Raw genomic sequence first — 20,227 nt, 5'->3', positions numbered from 1 at the left:
GAGTCAGCTGTGCCAAAGGCCCCTCACTCTAGTTGAGTTTTCTACCCTTAAAGGCACAGTTGTTACATTCCATTCCTTTATTTCACCATGACGCTCAGCACAGGATCTTGCAGAATCAATGTTTACTGCATAGTTAGCATTGTACAAACTGTGTTTATATGTGAATATTTATCACCCACTTACACAAATTAAATCTACTGAGGGGCTTTTCCTTTGTTTATTTGAGATCTGTTTGGTTCAATCATCTCTGATACCTATTTTTCTTTCCTAGCAATCATCACAGAACTGGGATAAAAGACTGAATATCGATTCTTCGCTCCCGAGTGGCTTTGCCAGCCCTGCAGATGAACTACCTCCAACCCGTATCAAAGAAAGCCACATTTTGGAAGGGCTGAGGAAGCTCCAGAAGCGGAAAGTGTTACTGGAACCACCGTCGGTGATAACCAAGTGGGGTTATAAGGATTGTATGAACTCCAATGAAGGCATCTATTCTCCGGGAATTAAAAATAGCACCCTCAAGGAGTCTCCCCACGGCCAGCCACCTGGCCTAGGGATCCCCTGCAAGGACCTCCATCATTCCTTCACATATGATGCCAATTCTCATGAGAATACAGATGAGGAGTCTCCACCCTCAGCCTTGCTACAAAGCGCTCCAGGCCAGGGCCACAAGATGCAGGGCAGTAAATTAACCCACAGTGTTTCAGACAGTCTATTTAGCTGGGAGCCACATGGAAAATATTTTTCAGAAGGTACCGCCTCCGTGTATACAAGAGAAATGCCTGAAAGGCTAGTTCGTTGTGCGAGCCACTGTCCCTTGGAGAGGAAGCTATGCCCCAGCATGCACCTGCCCTGGGTGCAGAGGGACAGGGACCCACATGGCCATGGTCATGGCCGCGTGGCCCTGACCCTTCAGCTTTCAGACACTGACGACTGTGACACCCTAAATGAGCTGCACATAGAGAGCAGTGATGAGAGAAGCCCTTCAGACCTGTCACTGACGGGGGACACTGACAAGTCCATGGAGAACCTCGAGGTGGGATCGGGAAAGTCTGAATGTGGCTCTTGCGATGTGGAGGAAGAAGAATGTCTCACCCACTTAGAGACAAAGCCAAAGACCTTCGGTTTCATCAGGCAGCAAAGGGTTGTCAAGAGGACCTCTTCAGAAGAATGTGTCACAGTCGTATTTGATGCAGAAAATGGAGAGCCCGTTGAATTCAGCTCCCATCAGACTGGGGTTGTCACTGTGACCAGGGATGAAATTTCCATCAACTCCACCCCTCCTGGGCCCTCAGAACTCACTCAACTTTCACCTCAGGGAATTACTCATTTACAGCCAGGAGCTACTGCAAGAGACTGTCCTTTTCGGAAGAGACCTGAAGAGGAGACGGCGAAAAACATTCCAAAAGACAAGAACAGTATTGCCACGGCTCTAACCGACTCCTTTGGCTCTCGGGCTATAGTAACTCAGAACTCCTCACGACCAGTTATCACCAAACCAACACAAGGCGGAGCCTGGCAGAGTAATTCTAGACCTGGGGCCAACACGGGTGTCTGTGCAAAGCAAGGTCTGACGAAAATTCCTTCCAGAGCCAAGTCTTCGCCTCAGAAATCAAAACGGGCGGAGCCTGTGCCCGCCATGCTCGTCCCCTCCAGTGCCCTAGTGGCTCTTGAAAAGACACCGGCATCCCCTCCCGGGAAGCTTGCACAATGCACTAAGATGGAGAGCCCGGGTTCTCTCCATGACGCACAACCAGCATCACACATTCCGAAGCACCCCACCCAGCTTCCTCACGTCCCCAGTAATGTTTCCAATAAGAAGAACTGGGTCCAATGTCCCAAGAGTCAGGCTCCAGGGATCCAGTCACAGCACCTCATGGGGAGTGGTGACTGTGGTGAGTCCCCCATGAAGGCCAAACGCTGTGGCTCTGGGCCAGAGTCAAGAGTGAGGTCTCCCTCCCCTCCCCCCCCTCCAGGGAGGTCAGTCTCCCTCCTGGTCAGATCCAGTTATGACCATACACCACTGCCATCACCTGGCAGACCCGAGACTAGAGGCCCTAGGGACGCTGTAAGTGCGGGGCTGAAATCTCCACTGTTGAAAGGATCCTCTGTTCCTGTCATCTCCTCCAGTCCAGCTGTGTCAGAACTGCAGCAGAAGAAGCCTTCTTTGGCCTCCAAAAAGCCTGCCTTCCCTCCAGATCTTCCCCCTACAGATGCAGTGGTACACACCCAATACCCTGAACACACATCCTCCAGCTCATTTGCTGCGATGGCTCCAGGGCCTCCAAAGGTCTCTCCAAAGAGAGGCATCTCCAAACCTTCCCCTCACCAAGCACTTGGAACCACACACGTGGACGCTGAGTTACAGACACCCAAGACTTGTCCTTCAACCTATGAACTCCTAGAGGGAGCATCCTCTAAAAGCCTGTCTCCAGGGAGAAAAGGACAGTTGAGTGCCAGCTCTATGATACCCCACAGGCCTTCCTTCTCAGGGGCGAATGAACCCTTGACACCTCAGGTTAACAGTCCCTCCCCATCTTCCTCATCCTGCAGAAGCCAGGACACGTCACAAAGCCGTCAAAACCCCCCGGAGAAAGGACCGAAAACACGCCTCCCAATAGGACTCAAAGTTCTCATGAAGTCTCCTCAATTGCTCAGGAAAACGTCCATGGCACCGGGAAAACAAGAGAAAGATAGTTTAAATGAAGCTTCTAGAAGTTCTGTGACTTTGAACAAGTCTAATCCCGAGGACTCCAGAGACCCAGCAAGTCTGGAGGCCTCAGGAGAGGAGAGAACAACAGCCTTGCTAGGTCCACAAGGTCTGGACAGTTTAGCTAGAGGGCTTCCTTTAGAGTCATCATTGCCAGAGTCATTGGAAAGCAGCATCTCCAGAGCTGATGGAAGAGATGGGGTGGAGAGCAGATCTGTGAAAAGATCCTTCTCCTCCAGCAAGCCACACTTAAAGCCAGCTCTAGGCATGAATGGAGCCAAAGCTCGGAGCCAGAGCTTCAGCATCCATTTTGGAGAGAAGCCCTCCCAGCCCCCAACAGAAGGACCAGGCAAGATTCGAACTCAGATCATTACCAACACGGCTGAGAGAGGCAATTCCCTCACCAGGCAGAACATCTCCATGGAAGGGTCCCCAAGCAAGACCCCCTCTGTCTCCACATCTGATAACCTTCCCAATGTGGGAAGGCCCCTGGAACAGTCCTTTTCCAGGCAGGGTTCCCTCTGCAGCACAGGAAGTTCTAGCAGCCAGCATGGAAGCCCAAGCAAGTTACCTTTGAGGATGCTCACAAGGCCGGAAGAACTTCCCACCCCTGGAGTGGGAGACCAACAGATCTATACCCAGGAAGAATGTCCTGGGGGGGATGTAGTACGTGAGCAATCTAGCAGTGCCCACCACAGACATCCATCCACTCCACCAGACTGCCCTCAATCCCTACACATCCCAGGGAGGTTGCAGCATCCAGGCAATTTAGAAACAAGTGGGATATCCAAGCTAGAAACTTCTGGACGCCATCCAGAGGCTTCTCCCACCGGGCCTGGTATCGTGAGCCCAGAAGCCCCCCTCACACCCTCCATTGAAGAAAAGGTCATGTTGTGCATTCAGGAGAATGTGGAAAAAGGCCAAGTACAGACAAAGTCCGCCTCTGTGGAAGTGAAGCCCAGGGCAGGGCCTTCATTCACCAGCTGGTTTGGTTTTCGGAAGAGCAGGCTTCCAGCTCTCAGTAGCAGGAGAATGGAGACCTCCAAAAGTAAAGTGGAAAAGAAAGATACAAAACTGAAATCAGAGAGGAAAAAAGAGAAGAAGAAAGCCGAGGTACAATCCAAGCTAGAAAGCGAACTGAATAGGGCAGGCACCAAGGCGGCAGATGGTCGGAGTTCAGACGGTGGTTCGCGAACCACACAGAATCTGAAAGCATCGCAAGACATTTATAATGAAATGAAGTTGGAGCCAAGAAATAGACCCAGCCCTGCTGTCTGCTCGACAAAAGACTCCTTCATGACAGAACTTCTAAACAGGTAACACACTGGAACAGAGAAGGGCAATGTTGAGGGGTCCCCCTGCTCCCCCAACCCAAGAAGAGCTGTTTACTTCCTGATCGTTAAATGCCAGCCAAGCATCATCTCCATACACACAGATAGTGTGATCTCTCATACATTAGCTATAATTTAAAGAGTGAAATACAAGTTAGTAATAAAATGATAATTTAGTTCATGTTCCTTGCTTAACCAAGCCAATGGTCTTTGAAATTAAAGAATGGCGAGTTACATCCAGGTTGATAGCAATTCAACCCACACCAGGCACCATGAATGTATCCACATTGCATGAAATGGAAGAAAATTACACACACGTTTGAAAGCATGCCGGTTTCATTGATCGCACTGAGCAAATGTATACTTAGAACTTTCCAGAAGTAATTACTTTTCCTGCCGATCTTAAGCCAGAAATGTATTTAGCAATCACCCTTTGGCGTTTTATATTCTGTCCCTCCCCAGAAGCAATTATAAAAGTAAAATAGAAGCTATGGGGAGATGTCTCAGTCAGTAATGTGCTTGCCTTGCGAGCATGGAGAAACTCCATCTTCAGAATCCACATAAACAAAAGCCAAGCTGGCTGACATGTGCTTGTGATCCCATTGCACAGGATGTAGAAAGAGACAGACCCCTAAGCTTCTCTGGCCAGTCAGCCTAGCCTGCTTGGAAGTTTCAGGCCAATGAAAGATTCTGTGTCATAAACACAAGGTGGATCTCACTTAAAGAATAACACGCAAGAAGTCATCTTATAACTTCTGTGTTGTGTGTGTGCATGTGTATGTGTGTGTGTGTGTGTGTGTGTGTATACTGTGTAGATACCAGTGCACAAAAACCTGTTTGTATGTGCACACATAATAAATAGTGTAATAAAATGAGTTATTATCCTTGCAAATCTAAATTGACACACTACTGAACTATTTGAAGCTATTTTTGCTCAGGGCTAGAGAGCAACACTTAGCACTGAAAGGTTTAAAGACAAAGAGCCACACTGAGGTTACCTTAGACATTAAAGGGCTGGGGAGAAGAGTGTGATTGAAAACGGCCGATGTAATTTATCAGAGGAATCACTTTCTACCTGCAGAGTTGATAAGAAAGCGGCTCTCCAGACAGAAAGTGGATCAAAGGGTGTTTCCTGCAGGAGCGTGTTAGAGGGCACCTCCCAGGGCTCCTGTTTCACCGGCAGCTCTGTCAGCACTCAAGGAAGTCAAAAGAAAAACATCAAAACCAAAGTCGATATGGAAAAACCAAGAGAATCCCTGGTAAGCGCTTCTCCATGCTGGCTAGAAAAATGCTTGGTTCTGAGATGGTCTGGTAAGGGGAAGGGGGTGCCCATCTGAGAAAAGACTGTTTTTAATCTCTTTCTCCCCAAACTCCCTCCTCTTCTCCCTCTCTTCCTCTCCCTTCTGTGCTGAGGCGTATGTGAGTATGGACACCCATATGCTAACACGTATGGAGATCAGAGGACAACATCTGGTGCCAGTCCTCTTCTTCCACCTTGAGACAGGAGCTCTTGTTCATGGCTGCATACAGCAAGCTAACTGGCCCACAAGGTCCCATGGTTCTCCTGTCTCCACGCCCCGCCTCCATCTAGCAGGGATTACAGACATGCACTACTTAATGCCCATCTTTATATGGCTACTGGGCATCCAAACTCAGGCCCTCATACTTCCATGGCATCATTTTAGCCCCTGAGCCATCCGCCTAACCCGAGAAGAGAGACTTTTTAAGAAGAAAGAAACTCTGACAGCTGCTACAAGCAGCAGCTAAGCCTCGGGTTGGTGTGGTTCTGTTGGGGAGTACTGTGCTCTCCAGGTCTCTCTTCAGACAATGCTATAATCTCGGTCCATGGCCAGCCAGGGATGCTGGCAGTGGCATCCCAGAGCAACACCCAGGGCTGGAAGCTTGTTTTGATGATTCCGGTATCAACAGCAACAGAAGAGGAGCAGGATGGGGCTTACGAACATGCCAGATGACTTAAGGAGTGTGGACTGCTTTGATGGTTTAAGTGCTGTTTATTTTTTATGAAAGTTGTACATAACAGGTAATCCTGCAGAGACAGAGAGTATTGAGCTATGTAAAATGCCATGTTTTTTTTAAAAAACAAAAATATTTCCCTGGGATACGCTAGTTTCATGTGATATTCTTTCAGTTTCTTCAACATTGTACTTATTTTCCTTACAATTCATTATATGTTGTGTGATTGATTTCACGATTTTTTTCAATGTTCCAGTGGATACGTTTTATAGCACTTAAAACAACAAAATATTCCCGACATGAAATGCTTTAATCTGGGACGGGGGAGATAGTCTTTGTCATGCAAGTATGACAACCTGAGTTTGGATCCATAGCTCTCATGTAAAAATCCAGGCGTGTTGGCAGGCTGCTATAAAGCCAGCCCTGGGCAGGTAGACACAGGAGGCTCCCTGGAGCTCACTGGTCACCAAGTCGACCTCATTCAGTGAGCTCCAGGTTCAGTGAGAGACTTGGTCTCAAAAAAAAAATAAAGTGGATAGTGACTAAGAAAGACATCCAACATTAATATCTGTCCTATATGCATTTGCAACCATATGTACATGTATACACACCCTCACAAACTTGTACATACACCCCCAACACACACACACACACACACACACACACACACACACACACACACTGTAAGCTGGAAAATAATTGAGAAAGACACAACATTGATCTATGACTTTACCCATGTATGCATACCCACTAAAAATATTCATAGATACACATTTGGGGGGAAGTTGGGGTGTTGTAAGAGAACAGATTCTAACAGCAATCTTGATCAGTGTTCCCAAGTTTCTGAAGCTTCACTGTCCTCGGGTGGGGGCTTCACAAGCACGTCTGAGACACACACACACTGAAGATGTTTCTTCTCAAAAACATTTTCTCCATTGAGCTCTAAGGTCTTTCTTTCAAGCTGACTTTGTTCAATGCACTTTTTTTTCCCCTTTCCCCACATTTTGGTTCTTGGCTCACATGACATCATACCTCCTTTGAAAACATCGATGTCCCTTGCATTATAAAACCACAAATTATAAGCATATCTGAAGCTGCCCTTGTAGTGTCACTGAAAGGAAAGAGAGAAAAGAAGCGTGGAGAAGCTTGCAATATGCTGGAAATTCAATCCTACTGATGGAAGGCTCTGATAGCCCAGCCGAGCCCCTTATCACAGGCACTCCATTTAACTAGGCCCCATTTAATATGTCTCTGACAGCTTAGGGTCTATCTTCACTGTACAGAAGGACCAAAAAACAAAAAACAAAAAAAGAGCCTGTGTTGAGCTTTTACAATTTCATTTTTGTTTTCTTATTACTTCCTAATGCTAAAGTAATTTAACATGCTTTCCTTCCAAGTCTGAAATCATTTGCAGGGGAAGAGTAGGAACCTCTGCCCTTCCCATGTATCTGCAGGAAACACTCTTAATATTTTCTGTGAAGTACACAGATTACCTAACCCACCCAAGTCTACAAAATCAATAGGGATATGCTAATTTTCCCCTTAGCCGAGAGAGGAAATTAGTCATGCTGAGAAGGCTTTCAATATAAAGGAATATTATTAACCTGGATAGATGACCAGCTGTGTCATTACTGTGTGTTCGTGTGTTGGGCCTCCATTTCCATCTTGATTGTGACAGGGTCTCTTGTTTTCTGTTGTATAGTCTAGACTAGCTGGCCTGTCAGCTTCTGGGAATTCCCATCTCAGCCTCCTTTATTATCACAGGCACACTAGGTTTGCAGATTCATCCTACCGTGTCTGTGTGTTTGTGGCTTCTGAGAATCCAAACTCAGTCCTTGTGCTTGGGAAGCAAGCACTTTTACCCACAGCATCATATCCTCAGCTCCTCATCTTTTAAAAATATAAAATATAATGTTGTTACTTTTTTCTTCTGTTCCCATAACCATGTTTGTGAATTGGGATAAGATTACTAAGTTCAGGAAGAACCTTGCTGTAGTCTCCTTTAAGATTGAGTAAGAAGTAGCAAAGAAAGCATATTTATCATGCATTACCATCCCATGTAGGAGATTAGATGCAAAATGAAACATATATTCTGATACCATTGCTCATTACTATGAATTCCCTGGAACCTTTTAAAAGTCAGAGTTCAAGGGAATCCTCCTTCTCCAGGGCTCAAGGTACACTTGCCCTCTGCTTACTTTAAAGTGTGTTGCAATGTTCTCATAGTACTTGTTTAGTGGGAGACAATAATGACAGATAACCCAATAGGTGTCACAGCATTGTTGTGAATCCACACGCTACTTCATTGTCAAGGAAACAAATGCTAAGTCAAGGGTTTTCTTCTTTCTGCCAGCCATGGCATTGAATCTGTAGCCTCACACACACCAGGCAAGCAGCTTATCCCTGAGCAATAGCCTCAGGCCTAAAGGGGCTGCTCTGAAACCTCCCAACACAATGCACCGCTGGTCTCAACTCTTCAAACAGTGAAATGATATTTATTCACAGGAGTCAAGAAGGCTTTTTAACCATCTCAATGTTTAGTGATTATCTTTATTTCCTTCCTGTTGCTGTGATAAAAAACACCCTGACAAAAATCAGCTTAGTGGAGAAAGGGTTTATTGTAGCTCACAATTCCAGATTATGGTCCACTGTTTTGGAGGGAAGTCAAGGCAGGAATTTAAAGCAGCTAGTCATATCACATCCATGGTCAAGAGCAGAGAGAATGAATGCATGCATGCTCACTTGATCGTCTGCTTGTGCTCAGCTTAGTTCCTCCACTCTCAAATAGTTCCATATACCCTGCCTAGGGAATGGCACTGCCCATAGTGGGCTGAGTCTTCCTACATCAGTTATTTTTATTAAGACAATCCCCCAACAACATGCCCACAGGCCAACCCAATGTGAGTAATCCCATATTGAGACTCTTCTAGGTGATTCAAGGTTGTGTCGAGCTGACAATTAACATTAACAATCACTGGTGATAATAAAACAAAGATTATTTCCATATTTTTTTTATATATTCAGCAAATCCCTTTATTTCACAAACCACTTAGCTCACCGGTAACTGCATGTTCCTTTTTAGTATAGTTAAGATAAAATGTGTAAAAGTACCAGCCATGATTCACCAAAATAAATCCTTTTCTCTCCATAGAGCTTTAATTAAAGGCTTATGTCCCCACATCTGCCATCATTTGTAGGCCACTTAGCTCTAATTTTTTTTTATGTAATTTAGACCAAGGGCCATGTTACTTAGTGCTTAAGATGGTTTTATATGTTTAAATGAAGGACGGGGAAGACCTCCCCTAGAAAGACTAGCCTGGGTGTGCCCTGCTTGCTGGCAGCTTCGAAGTGTTCCTTCCTATAGGTTGAGATCATTTTTCTGAAGAGCAGTATTAAAGAAAGACAGCACCAGACTCTTATTTAACACCTCCAGACAAAAATAAAAATCATTAACAAAGTTGAGGGGATCACACACCTCCATGGGGCATGGGAGAGAGATGGCCATTTTAATGCTCATGTGTTAATTTAAATGATGGGATTTTCTTTCCTCAAGTGTCACCTCTTCTGAAGAAAATCACATCTGCTAATAAAAAATCATCAAATACCATCCCATTAAGATGGGACCGCAGAGATGAAATAGCAGAAAATAGTACCATAATTACACAAATGGTTATCATCTTATTAAGTCCTGCAAAATGTAATAATTTCAGCATCCTTAATTGAATGATTCCATTCTAAATGCTGTTTTGATGCAAATAAGCAGCTTGCACATTTGCCTTCCCCTTGCTGGGTTTTCTAAGGAATGAACTATCCAAAGATATCTGCTCACTCGTTTTCCAAAATCATGGTCTTTGGAGGGGATCTTTTTCTCTCTCTCCCTCTCCTTTTCCCTCCCCCCGCCCCAGTGTGTATCCCCATCTGTCCCATGATGCATTGTGGAGGTCATAGCACAAACCTAGGAGTCAGTCCTCGATTTCCAGAACTGACTTTCAGGCAGGATGTTTTCTTTTTTTTTTTCACAACCCAAGAGTTTCTGAGGATTCTCCTTCCTTTCCGACCCATCTCTCCACATTAGTATTAGAATTACAGTCACTCACACATACATGTCTGGTTTTTATGTGGATTCTGGAGTTTTGAACTCGGGCCCTCACACTTTTTTGGAAAGTGATTTTATATTGGTGAAATTATTAAGGCCACTCCACATAGTTAAAAGGGAGGTTTATTTTGTGGGGTAACTCACAAATGAAGGGATAGGCTATAGGGTCTGGGAAAGACGCAGCCCATTCCGGCGGTGTTCTCTGGAGAACTCTGTTCGGTCTACCTCTAGCATCCAGGGTCCGGAAACCAAGAGAGGGCAGCGCATCCAGATCTCAGGTCTTCAGGGCTCTCTCTTGGCCCCGCCTTGTAGGCGTGACAGTTACCAAAGCCTCAATGGAGGTTGAAACTTCCAGATCAAAGCTGGAATGGCTACCCACTACAATTTTACTTACTGAATTGTTCTTCTTAGCCCTCAAGTAGGTTTTGATATAAAAATGTTGTTTACTTCAGAAGGCCCTAGAGTTAGAGTCATTCATAGAAGAAAGATATACAGAATTCCAAATGAGGAGTTCCCCAAATATGTAGTTTAATTGTGAAATCGCATGTGTCTATCAGTCAATAGTGGGTTGTGGTATTGCTTTTGCCTCTTGTAACTTTTGCAAGCTCATTTCCTCCTGCCCTTCTGGAAGTTGGAATTAGTCATGATGGAGACAGTGACATTTACTGGCTGCATCCTGCAAGCTGATATCTAAAGCAGAACCCCACAATGGGCATGGATTAAATAAAGATACATCTTTAGAAGACAAAGATGCCAGCACTTGGGACCTGAAAGTTAGCTCAGTCATTAACTTACTCAAAGACCTGAGTTCAATTCCCAGAACCCACATAAAATGCCGGGCATGGTAGCATGTACTTGTAATCCCAACATTGAGAAGGTAGAGATAGCTGGCCAGCCAGCCTAGCAAAATCAGTGAGCTCCAGGCATGTGAGAGATCCTGTCTTAAAAAAAAAAAAAGTTGGCCAGTACCCAAGGAAGGGCACCTGGACTCTTGAGGTTGACCTCTGGCCTCCACATACTTACCACACTTGTGCTTCCACACGTGAGTGTGCATGCATGCACACACATACACGTACATATGCACGCACACACATACACACACACACACACACACACACACACACACACACACACATACACCGAGGAGGAGGAGGAGGAGGAGGAGGAGGAGGAGGAGGAGGAGGAGGAGGAGAAGCCTATATTTAAACCACAGTTGTTGGTCAAAGCCACCTTGCACTATCTTTGGCAAATTTCCCATCGTGACCTAGAGTTTTCTCACCTCCCAGGAATGTTCCCACATCCCACCTGCTGCACGATGAGGGATAAAGATTAATTTAAACCAGAGCCTATGAAAATATAATTAGGAAGAGAATCTGATGCCAAAATAAAGTATGCTCCTGACTTGTGTAGGCAAATAGTTTTAAATAATACATCCTCGGTGTGCACTAAAATCTATTTGTGTAGATAAGTAGAGCTGAGCATGAGCTCTCCTCTCATACTGCCTTCTCCTTAGCTGGGGTTTCAACAAGGACGCCTTTCAAACCCACCAGCCCTACCCCCACCCCTTGGGTCATTGGCCCTTTATAGATCAATAAGCCTAGAAAATGGAAGGAACTCGGGGCCTGTCCACAGGGCCAGGGCCTTGGGTGAGACCAGAGCAACATGTAGCACAGTCATAAAGTATAAAGTATAATTGTTTTTATCCCACTAAGTGTGAAAAACTAGGAGGTCAAAAATAGGAAGCTAAATCTAAACCCCAGGTCAGTATGCAGGCAGATGACTTTCTACGTCATTTAGTGTAAAATAATGGTGGTATCACAGTCACCCTAGCCCCTGAGCAGATCTCCCCACAGTTCATGCTATGGCTGCCGGCTGCCCCAGTGAGCAGCTCAAATATGTTTTATAGGAGCTGTGGTGGAGGTTGACCTCAGGTCTCTCGATATTGAGACCATGTCCACACAGATGTAATGGACTAGAAATCTGAGACCATGGCATTCCTGTAAATGAACACCAGCCTGTAGTTAGGGTTTCTGTGCCCAGATCTCAGCTCCTCCATTTGGATGATGATGTATCATCTCTACTGCCTCGGGGTGCATCTTTCTGAGTTGGGGGCAGCACCATTCCCTAGCATTAGGCCAAGCATTCCAGGCCTGTGTGTAAAGTCTTTGCAGAGCTCCTGCCACGCACGGTGTAGGTGTTGGCTGTTTTTGTTTATTTGTATGTTTGGGGGAAGAAGACCACATGCATCTGTGTGTGAGCGTGCTGGAATGGCTAGAGAGTTCAACCTTAGTTGTCTCTCCTTAGTCAGCATGAACATTGGATTGTTGGAGACAGGCTCTCTCACTGGCCTAGGGTGGCTGCCCACTGCTCCCACAGGGATCTGCCCGTTTCCTCCTCCTCAGAGCTGGAATTACAAGAATGGAAAGCCCATACCACCACACATGGCTTTTTTTCATGGGTGCTTAGGGGTCAAACTCAAGGCAACTTGCCTGTGTGACAAGCATCTTGCTAAGTGATCCAGCTCCCCAGCCCTTTTATAATGGGTGTTGTTGATGTCTGTAGTGCCCTTCTGTTAGATTAGAAAGCCAAGGTTTAAGTGTTCTTCCCAGTATTACCATTTAACACGCATGTACCAAGTTTAAGGAAGTTTTCCAGCCCTCAGGACCCCATCTGTAAAGTACCAAAACTCCATGGCATTCTCTCTGACATTCCTTTTGAGGCTTTGCCATCCAGAGCTAGATTAGTCCAGCTTAAAGGGGGAAATTTGTTTGTTTGTTCTTTGAGACAGGGTCACCTGTAACTCAGGCTGGGTGGGCTCAAATTACTTATGTAGCTGAGGATGACCTTGACCTTTTATTGTACTGCCTTCGCCTGTGAGGGCCAGGATTTTTGAAGTGTTCCATTATGCCTGGTTTGTGTGGAGCTAGGGTTGAATCCAGGGCTTGCCAAACAAACCCTCTACCAACTGAGCACAATCCCCAGATAGGAGGAAATGTTTTTAATATGAGACTTAGAAATGTTCCTTGGTGATGTAATTCACTGGGTACACATCATTGTCTCCTCATTTATTCCACTATGGAAAGAATGGAAAAAAAAAAAAGACACTTTCTTAGAGAGTTATATTCTAGGAAAGGGTCATGAGACCTAAATATGATTCATGTATAGTCCCTTGTTCTTATTAAAATAACTTATGGCAACAGGCTGTGACTCTGGAGGAGTTATGGCTCCTTAGCCCTTAATGTTTCCTAATACCTTGGTGTGAATGACTCCATTATAAAGTTTTAAACCCAAAGCAGTTAATCTTGAAATCATGCCTAGAACCAGGCACCCTGTTGGTCCTGTCATTCAAAGCTGGGTTTGTAATTCTGGAAGTGGGCTCTCTTAATTAAAACCTGGGATGAAGCCGGACAATGAAGGCAAAGCAGAATAAAGTGTACATCCACGTTCCTATTCCCACACAGGTGTGTACATCCAGTTACATTGATGCGCTTATTACAGAGCATGCCATGGCTGTGAGGCCTGCGAAAGATCTTCGTAGAGTAATGCATAAGAACTTCTCCTCTCTTCTTGCTGCAGGGGGCAGAGGTCAACGAAGAAGATGAACGAGAGGATGAAGAAGATAGAGTTGCTGACTCTGCGCTTCAGAGCCACGTGATAGGTAAGCACTGAGTGTCCTGTGATTGGCTCTCACTTTGATGCATTCTCCTGGTGCATTGCTAGAAAGGCCTTATCTCAAGCCTCCCTCTATCGCAGTGGATTTCAACCTTTGGGGGTTGAACGACCCTTTCACAGGGGTCACCTAAGACTATCAGAAAACACAGATGTTTACATTATGATTCTTAACAGTAGCAAAGTTCCGATTATGAAGTACCCACAAAGATAATTTTATGGTTTGGAGTCACCCCAACATGAGGGACTGTGTTAAAGGGTCACAGCGTTAAGAAGGCTGAGAACCACTGCTCTAGAAGTTAAGAAGTGGTACATTTTTCTCAGAAAGGTTAGATGTCCTATTAGTTACTTTTCCCATTGCTGGGACAAAATACCTAACAAAGCAGCTTCAGGGAGGGGGGTTTGTTTGGGGTCACAGTTCAAGGGTACAGTCCATCATGGCGGGGAAAACACGGATGCAGGAGCATGAGACAGCTGCTCATAACACATCCACACTCAGGAAGCAGAGAGATGGATGCTGGTGCTCAGCTCACTTTCGCTATTCAGTCTAGAACCCCACCACAGGATGGTGCTGCCCCTTTTAAGTCAGGTCTTCTCACCTCAACTAACCTAATGTTGATAATCTCTCATACAGAGGTTAGCCTGATCTTGATGATCCCTCCTGGGCATGCCCAGAAGCTTGTGTCTTTGGTGACCTGAGATCCCATCAAGTTGACAATATTAACCATCACACATGCTATCATAAAACAAGTAGATTGGACCTGGGCCTGGGGCTAGCTCAATTGATGGAGTCCTTGCTTGGCATTCACAAGGTCTGGGGTTTGATTCCCATTACCACAAAAGGAAAGCAAAGCAAAAACATGAAGCTTGAGGTCTCGGTTCCACATCTGTGAGGAAAGCATGGGTGTTTGTAAAGCAGTACAGTGCAGACAGATGAGGAGTCTGTGCTTCTGTTGTACAAAGGGAAGTGACACTGGGAATGAATGAGTTTTTTTCTAAGGAGAGAATCATTCAGAATAGTCCTTTCTAGAATGATCTCAAGAAGCAATGACTACAGGTGTCTAGTGATGAAGAATATAGGGTGGTTGCTTTCTGAAAAGGAACATGTTTAAAAATTTGGATGTTTCCCATATAGAACTATCTTAGTTTCTTGCCTGATGCCATGATAAAATATTCTAACAAAAGCGACTTAGGAGGTTGCTTATGAGCTCCCAATTCAGAGGCGCGGTCCATCATTGTGCGGGAATCAGAGCAGCAGGACCTGGAAGTAGCTGGTCAGATTACATCCAAAATGAGAGTGATGAATACATGCATGTTTCCCATCTCCATTTGTCCAGTCTAGGATCTTCTGCCCGTGGAATGGTCCAGCCCACAATTAAGGTGGGTCTTTCCACATGAGTGAAAGTAATCAATATACTCCCCCACAGGAGTAACCATAAACAATCTTCCCAGGTAATTTTAGATTGTGTCAAGTTGAAAATTAACACTAACCATTACAAGAACCAAATAAAATAAGTAAATTCACTTGTCAAAACCTTCAACGCAGTTTTCTCAACATTTCTGTTGACAGCCCTAAATATAGTTAGACCTGAATTAACTTCAACTTGTTAGGTGGCTCTTTTTTAATAAAGAACAAATTATAATTATTCAGAAAACCTGATTGTACTGTCAGCAGTAAGATGAATCCACAAGGACACAACAGTTGGCTTCCTGCTCCAAGCTCCCTGCAAGCTCTACAACCCAAAACCTGCCCAGTTGTGTGTCTTAAAGTTGTACATGACGCCAGACATGAAAAACACATGTTCCCAGTGAAGTGGGATTCATGCACCTTATTTCAGCATCTGGGAGGAGACCGTGATGGAAGACATTTCTGTGACTTTTGTCTTTGTGAGGAGACTGAAGAAGAAACTGGTTTTCAAATCCCCAGACCACCTTGGACATTTGCGGCATTCAGTGTTCTTCAGGAGATACGAGTAGCTGTGAACATGGGTGTGCTGGCTAGTCACCTCAGCATGGGATGATGGGATGGATAGTTCCCGATCACATGTAGGTGTAGCAGACAGTACCAACATCTCAGTTTCTCTTATTACTGAGATAAAACACCCTGACAGAAGCCACTTATGGCACAAAAGGTGTATTCTGGCTCATGATTTGAGGATACCATCCATCATGCTGGTGAAGACACAGCAGCAGGAGCTTGATTCGGCAGGCCCCATTGCATTCACCACCAAATGTAGAAGAACAGTGAGTGTGTGCATGCTAGCGTTCAGCACCTCAGCTCCTTTATGCAGTTCTTGCAGCTCCAGATCTCCTACCTAAAGGATAGCCCCATCCACAACTAAGGGTCTTCCTCCATCATCATAACCAAATAATCCTCTGTGAGCATGCTCAGAGGCTTGGGCTCCCAGGTGACTCTAGATTCTGTCAAGTTGAAAATTAACACTAGCCATCACAACTGAATAGTAAGTCCTAAGGCATGACTTAGGTGGCCAGTATCCAAGAGTCTTTGTGTCCATTGCTTTCCCTGGAATGCTCTTAGCAGCCGACTCCAAACACTGCTGGCTCTGAATGCCCTATTTTTCCAGCATCCCCAGCCATCTTTGGCGAACTATAATTTACAGTGTGTCTCAGAGTGTTGTTGTACCCATTCAGCTTAATGAGACCCGCACACAATTATTATTCTTTTCATTGGTAATTAGGAATACAAAAGTCTTCACAAACAGCTGAATGAGTGTAGTCTGAATCAGATTATTATTCCAAGACATCCTTTTATTATGGTTGTCAGTGTGAATGGATTTAATTGGTACCAGTTCAGCATAGTTAGCTAATATGCAAGTTAAATATGGTTTAACAGCCTTCAAACATGATAGTCTATAAAGCATTGCTGAATCTCCTTTTTTCCCATAATGAAGTTCTTGTGCCTGTAAAAACAAATATCCATAGCAGACCAAAGATAGAGTTCTGTGACAGAGCACGTGGCAAATGTGCTCCAAGCTCTAGATGCAATCCCCATCATTTCGAAATGTAAATCAAGTTAAGGAGGACTGGGAGTGGAGTTCAGTTGGGAAGAGCGCTTGCCTGCTAGACACAAAGCATTGTAATCCATCTCTACCATCACATAAGCCAAGCATGGTGCTGCACTCAAGGTTATCCTTTGCTGCATAGGGAGTTCGAGGCGAGCCTGGGTTATAGAAGACGGAGTCTCAAAACAAAACAATGACAATAACAACCTTAAAAAGTAAAAAACAGGAGAAAGAGGGAGCAGTAACAACACAGACGCACATGTTTATACACCGCCATAGAATGTCAGAGGCTGATGTTTGCTGGAGAACTACAGTAGTGTCTAAGTGTTGTTAGTAGACTTCCAGTTCCTTTTCGATTGCCACCATTTTGTATGGGGCATCTTCAACTATAATTAGAACAACATAAAATTCAATCCCTCAGTCTCACTGGTCAACCTTCCAGTGCTCCGTGACTTCAGCTTCTGGACAAATATGCCCTTTCTCTGCACTCTGCTGGATGACGATGCTTCAGAACGCTGATGTGAGTCACCTGACGATGCTTCTGATGAGTTCTCTGTGTCATAGGGTCACGGTAGATCCTGCTTCACAGTCATAGCAGCTCTGTAAATAAAATGCTGTGGCCACAAGGAGACAGCAGCGGCAGCAGCAAATCCTGATCTAATCCCTCAAATAATAGAGTCATCCCTTAGAGAATTCAGAGTCTGAAACAGGAAGAGAGGCATGTGGCACTTCAATGGTATCACCAAAAGCCCTCTTGAATTTTATCTCCCTATGCTGTCAACAATACCATGTAGGTTTCCTGTTTTCAAACCCGTTGCCTTGGGTTGCAAACTGAGTCCTGACACTCTAGGCATGTCCATTGAGACAGAAAGTATGGGGAAGGGTAAAGCCTTCCAGGTTCTCAGTGGGCTCTATCTAATACAATGTCACTGGAAAATGGATCATACAGCTAACCTTAGCTGCAAAGGGTGCTGGGAAAGTGCACGCATCCCTCTCCAGCTTCTGTTGTATGAAGTGGCGGAGAGAAAAAGATTGATGCCAATTCTGAGCTAACTATCAGCAGGAACATTTTAAAGGTTCTCCCCATCTGGGACTAGATGAGAGTCACTAATATTTACTACTTAATCTTTATCCCATCATAGTGACTGAGAATATTTATTTTCCACCCTGATGCTCCTAAGCACAGTATTATCATATATTTTGCAATATTTTATAGCCATAATATAATATTTTCAGTAACAGTACCTGAACAAATCTAAATATATGTCTCTTCAAAAAAAATATCAACTAATACCTTTCCAACAGAGAACAACCGAGGAAGTTATGGTCTGAAGTTTATGTGTCTGTGGCTTGGGGTGATTGTGTTGTTTTAATCAGCGTGCCATGGGTTAATTACAAAACAAAATACTGTTAATTAAACTGGATCCAGATTGAAATGCAAGATTTACAAATTAAAGGGCTGGAGCAACAGCCCAGTGGTTAAGAGCACATACTGCTCTCACAGAGGACCCACACTGGGCAATTCAGAGCCACCTGTAACTCTAGCTGCTGGGGATCTGACTCTTTCTTGCTTTCTTGGGAACTGCACTTCCATGAGCATACGCTCACATAGACTTATATACATGTGCATAAGTAAAAGTGACAGTTTATGTTAAAAATTTGTGAACCAAGTGAAATGATGGCACTGGATTTTTTTAAAAAACATAATCCTTATAAATGTTAGATTTCTGGGTTAATGAGCAGCAAGAAAATGGCAAGCCTAATTTCCTAGAGGCACCAGCACAGATGATTGTCTCTCCTGCCTTTTAACTACGATAGACTTATCCTATCCATTATTTTAATTGTCTCCTAGCGTTAAGCGCTTTCAAAGAATTGAAATCCTGTTGTCTCATATTGAAATTATCAGCCAGTGGGGATAGATAGTTCCATTGATAAAGTTGCTTTGCAAGCCTGAGGACCTGGGTTTGATCTCCGGAACCCATGTAAAAAAAGCTGGGTGTGGTGGTCCATGCTCCTAATCTCAGCAGTGGGACAGTGGAGAGACTTGTAGATCTCCAGGCTCACTACCAGCCAGCTAGGCCTCCTTGGTGACTTCCAGTCCAGGGAGAGGCCCTGTCTCAAAATTCAAGGGGGGGTGCCACCTGGGAAACAAGAGTAAAAGTTGAACTCTGACTTTCATTCATATGTCCACACATGAGCACGTGCACCCACACATGAGCACACATGAACCGACATGAACACACACAGGTACACAAGCACACACAAAAAGAGAAAATATCAGCCAATGATGAACTTCAAAAATAATTCCCATGGTTGCAAGGCAGCTCAGTGGGTGGCACTTGTCACCAGACCTGGTGGCCCAGGTTCAGTATCTGGGTCCCACAATGGAAGGAGAAGGCAGAGTCCCACAGGCTGCCCTTTGACTTCCACATATGTGCTGTGGCATGCCTGTACATATACATATGCATGCAGGGGGGGGAGGAAGGGGAGAGAGAGAGAGAGAGAGAGAGAGAGAGAGAGAGAGAGAGAGAGAGAGAGAGAGAAAGGAAGGGAGAGAGAGAGAGAGAGAGAGAGAGAGAGAGAGAGAGAGAGAGAGAGAGAGAGAGAGAGAAGGAAGAGAGAATGGGAGGGAGGGAGGGAAGGAAGGAAGGAAGGAAGGAAGGAAGGAAGGAAGGAAGGAAGGAAGGAAGGAAGGAAGGAAGGAAGGAAGGAAGGAAGGAGAATGGAAAAGAAAATAAAAGTAATAACTAACTAAAAGTAATAAAAATGTTAGAAAATTCCCCAGTAGAAACGGGATTCAGAAATTCTTATAGAGAGAGGTCTGTGAGGATGTTGAGGAAGAAGTTATACAGAATCTAGCGGAACCCATCAAAACATAAGACGTAGAAAGAACAGCTGTCTAATAACCCTGTTAGTAAACACCTCAGTGGCTGAAGGTTGAATGAGCCCCATCTGATCTTTCCTACTGCCTAGGTATATTTCTAGTCTCTTCTGTAGAGGCTTGCCAATACCAGAGCATGGCAAGACAGAGGACATGATCCCACTCTAACCATCCAGCTTTCCGTGGACAGGTGTACCACAATGCCTTGAAGCTTGCACTCCTGTTTTATTGAATTTGCTATTTGACAGTTTCACACATGTATATAAGACCTTCTGGTTACTCTCACCCTCTGTACTTTCTCTTCTCTCCTTCACACCCCTGCCAACCCTCTCCTCCCTTCATGGCTTTTTATTCAGTTTTCTGACCAGCTGATTCAGACCAGGCTTTCTGTGTGATCGTAGGCGAGGAACTAGCCATTATGGCTGATGAGCTGTCTATTGGGTATCCAATTGAAGACAATGATTGTCCTTCCCCCGGTATCCATCAGTGTCCAGTAGTTCAGCTGGGAGGAGAAGAGCTCCATAAGCCCCTCCCTGAACCATAACT

General features: G+C 44.8%; 1 protein-coding gene across 18 annotated transcripts in view; it reads left to right on the top strand.

The window, feature by feature from the left end:
• Nckap5 (NCK associated protein 5) overlaps positions 1 to 20,227 on the top strand; it is a 934,454-nt gene that overhangs the window by 818,203 nt on the left and 96,024 nt on the right. For all 18 annotated transcript variants that reach the window (XM_076547254.1, XM_076547253.1, XM_076547264.1 and 15 more), the window contains 3 exons: positions 272 to 4,023; positions 5,120 to 5,297; positions 13,685 to 13,766. In XM_076547254.1, the coding sequence (XP_076403369.1) occupies positions 272 to 4,023; positions 5,120 to 5,297; positions 13,685 to 13,766 (4,012 nt within the window). The remainder of the gene's footprint in view (positions 1 to 271; positions 4,024 to 5,119; positions 5,298 to 13,684; positions 13,767 to 20,227) is intronic.

Source organism: Peromyscus maniculatus, chromosome 11, assembly GCF_049852395.1.
Source record: "Peromyscus maniculatus bairdii isolate BWxNUB_F1_BW_parent chromosome 11, HU_Pman_BW_mat_3.1, whole genome shotgun sequence".
Lineage (NCBI taxonomy): Eukaryota > Metazoa > Chordata > Mammalia > Rodentia > Cricetidae > Peromyscus > Peromyscus maniculatus.
This window is presented reverse-complemented; position numbering and strand designations above follow the sequence as displayed.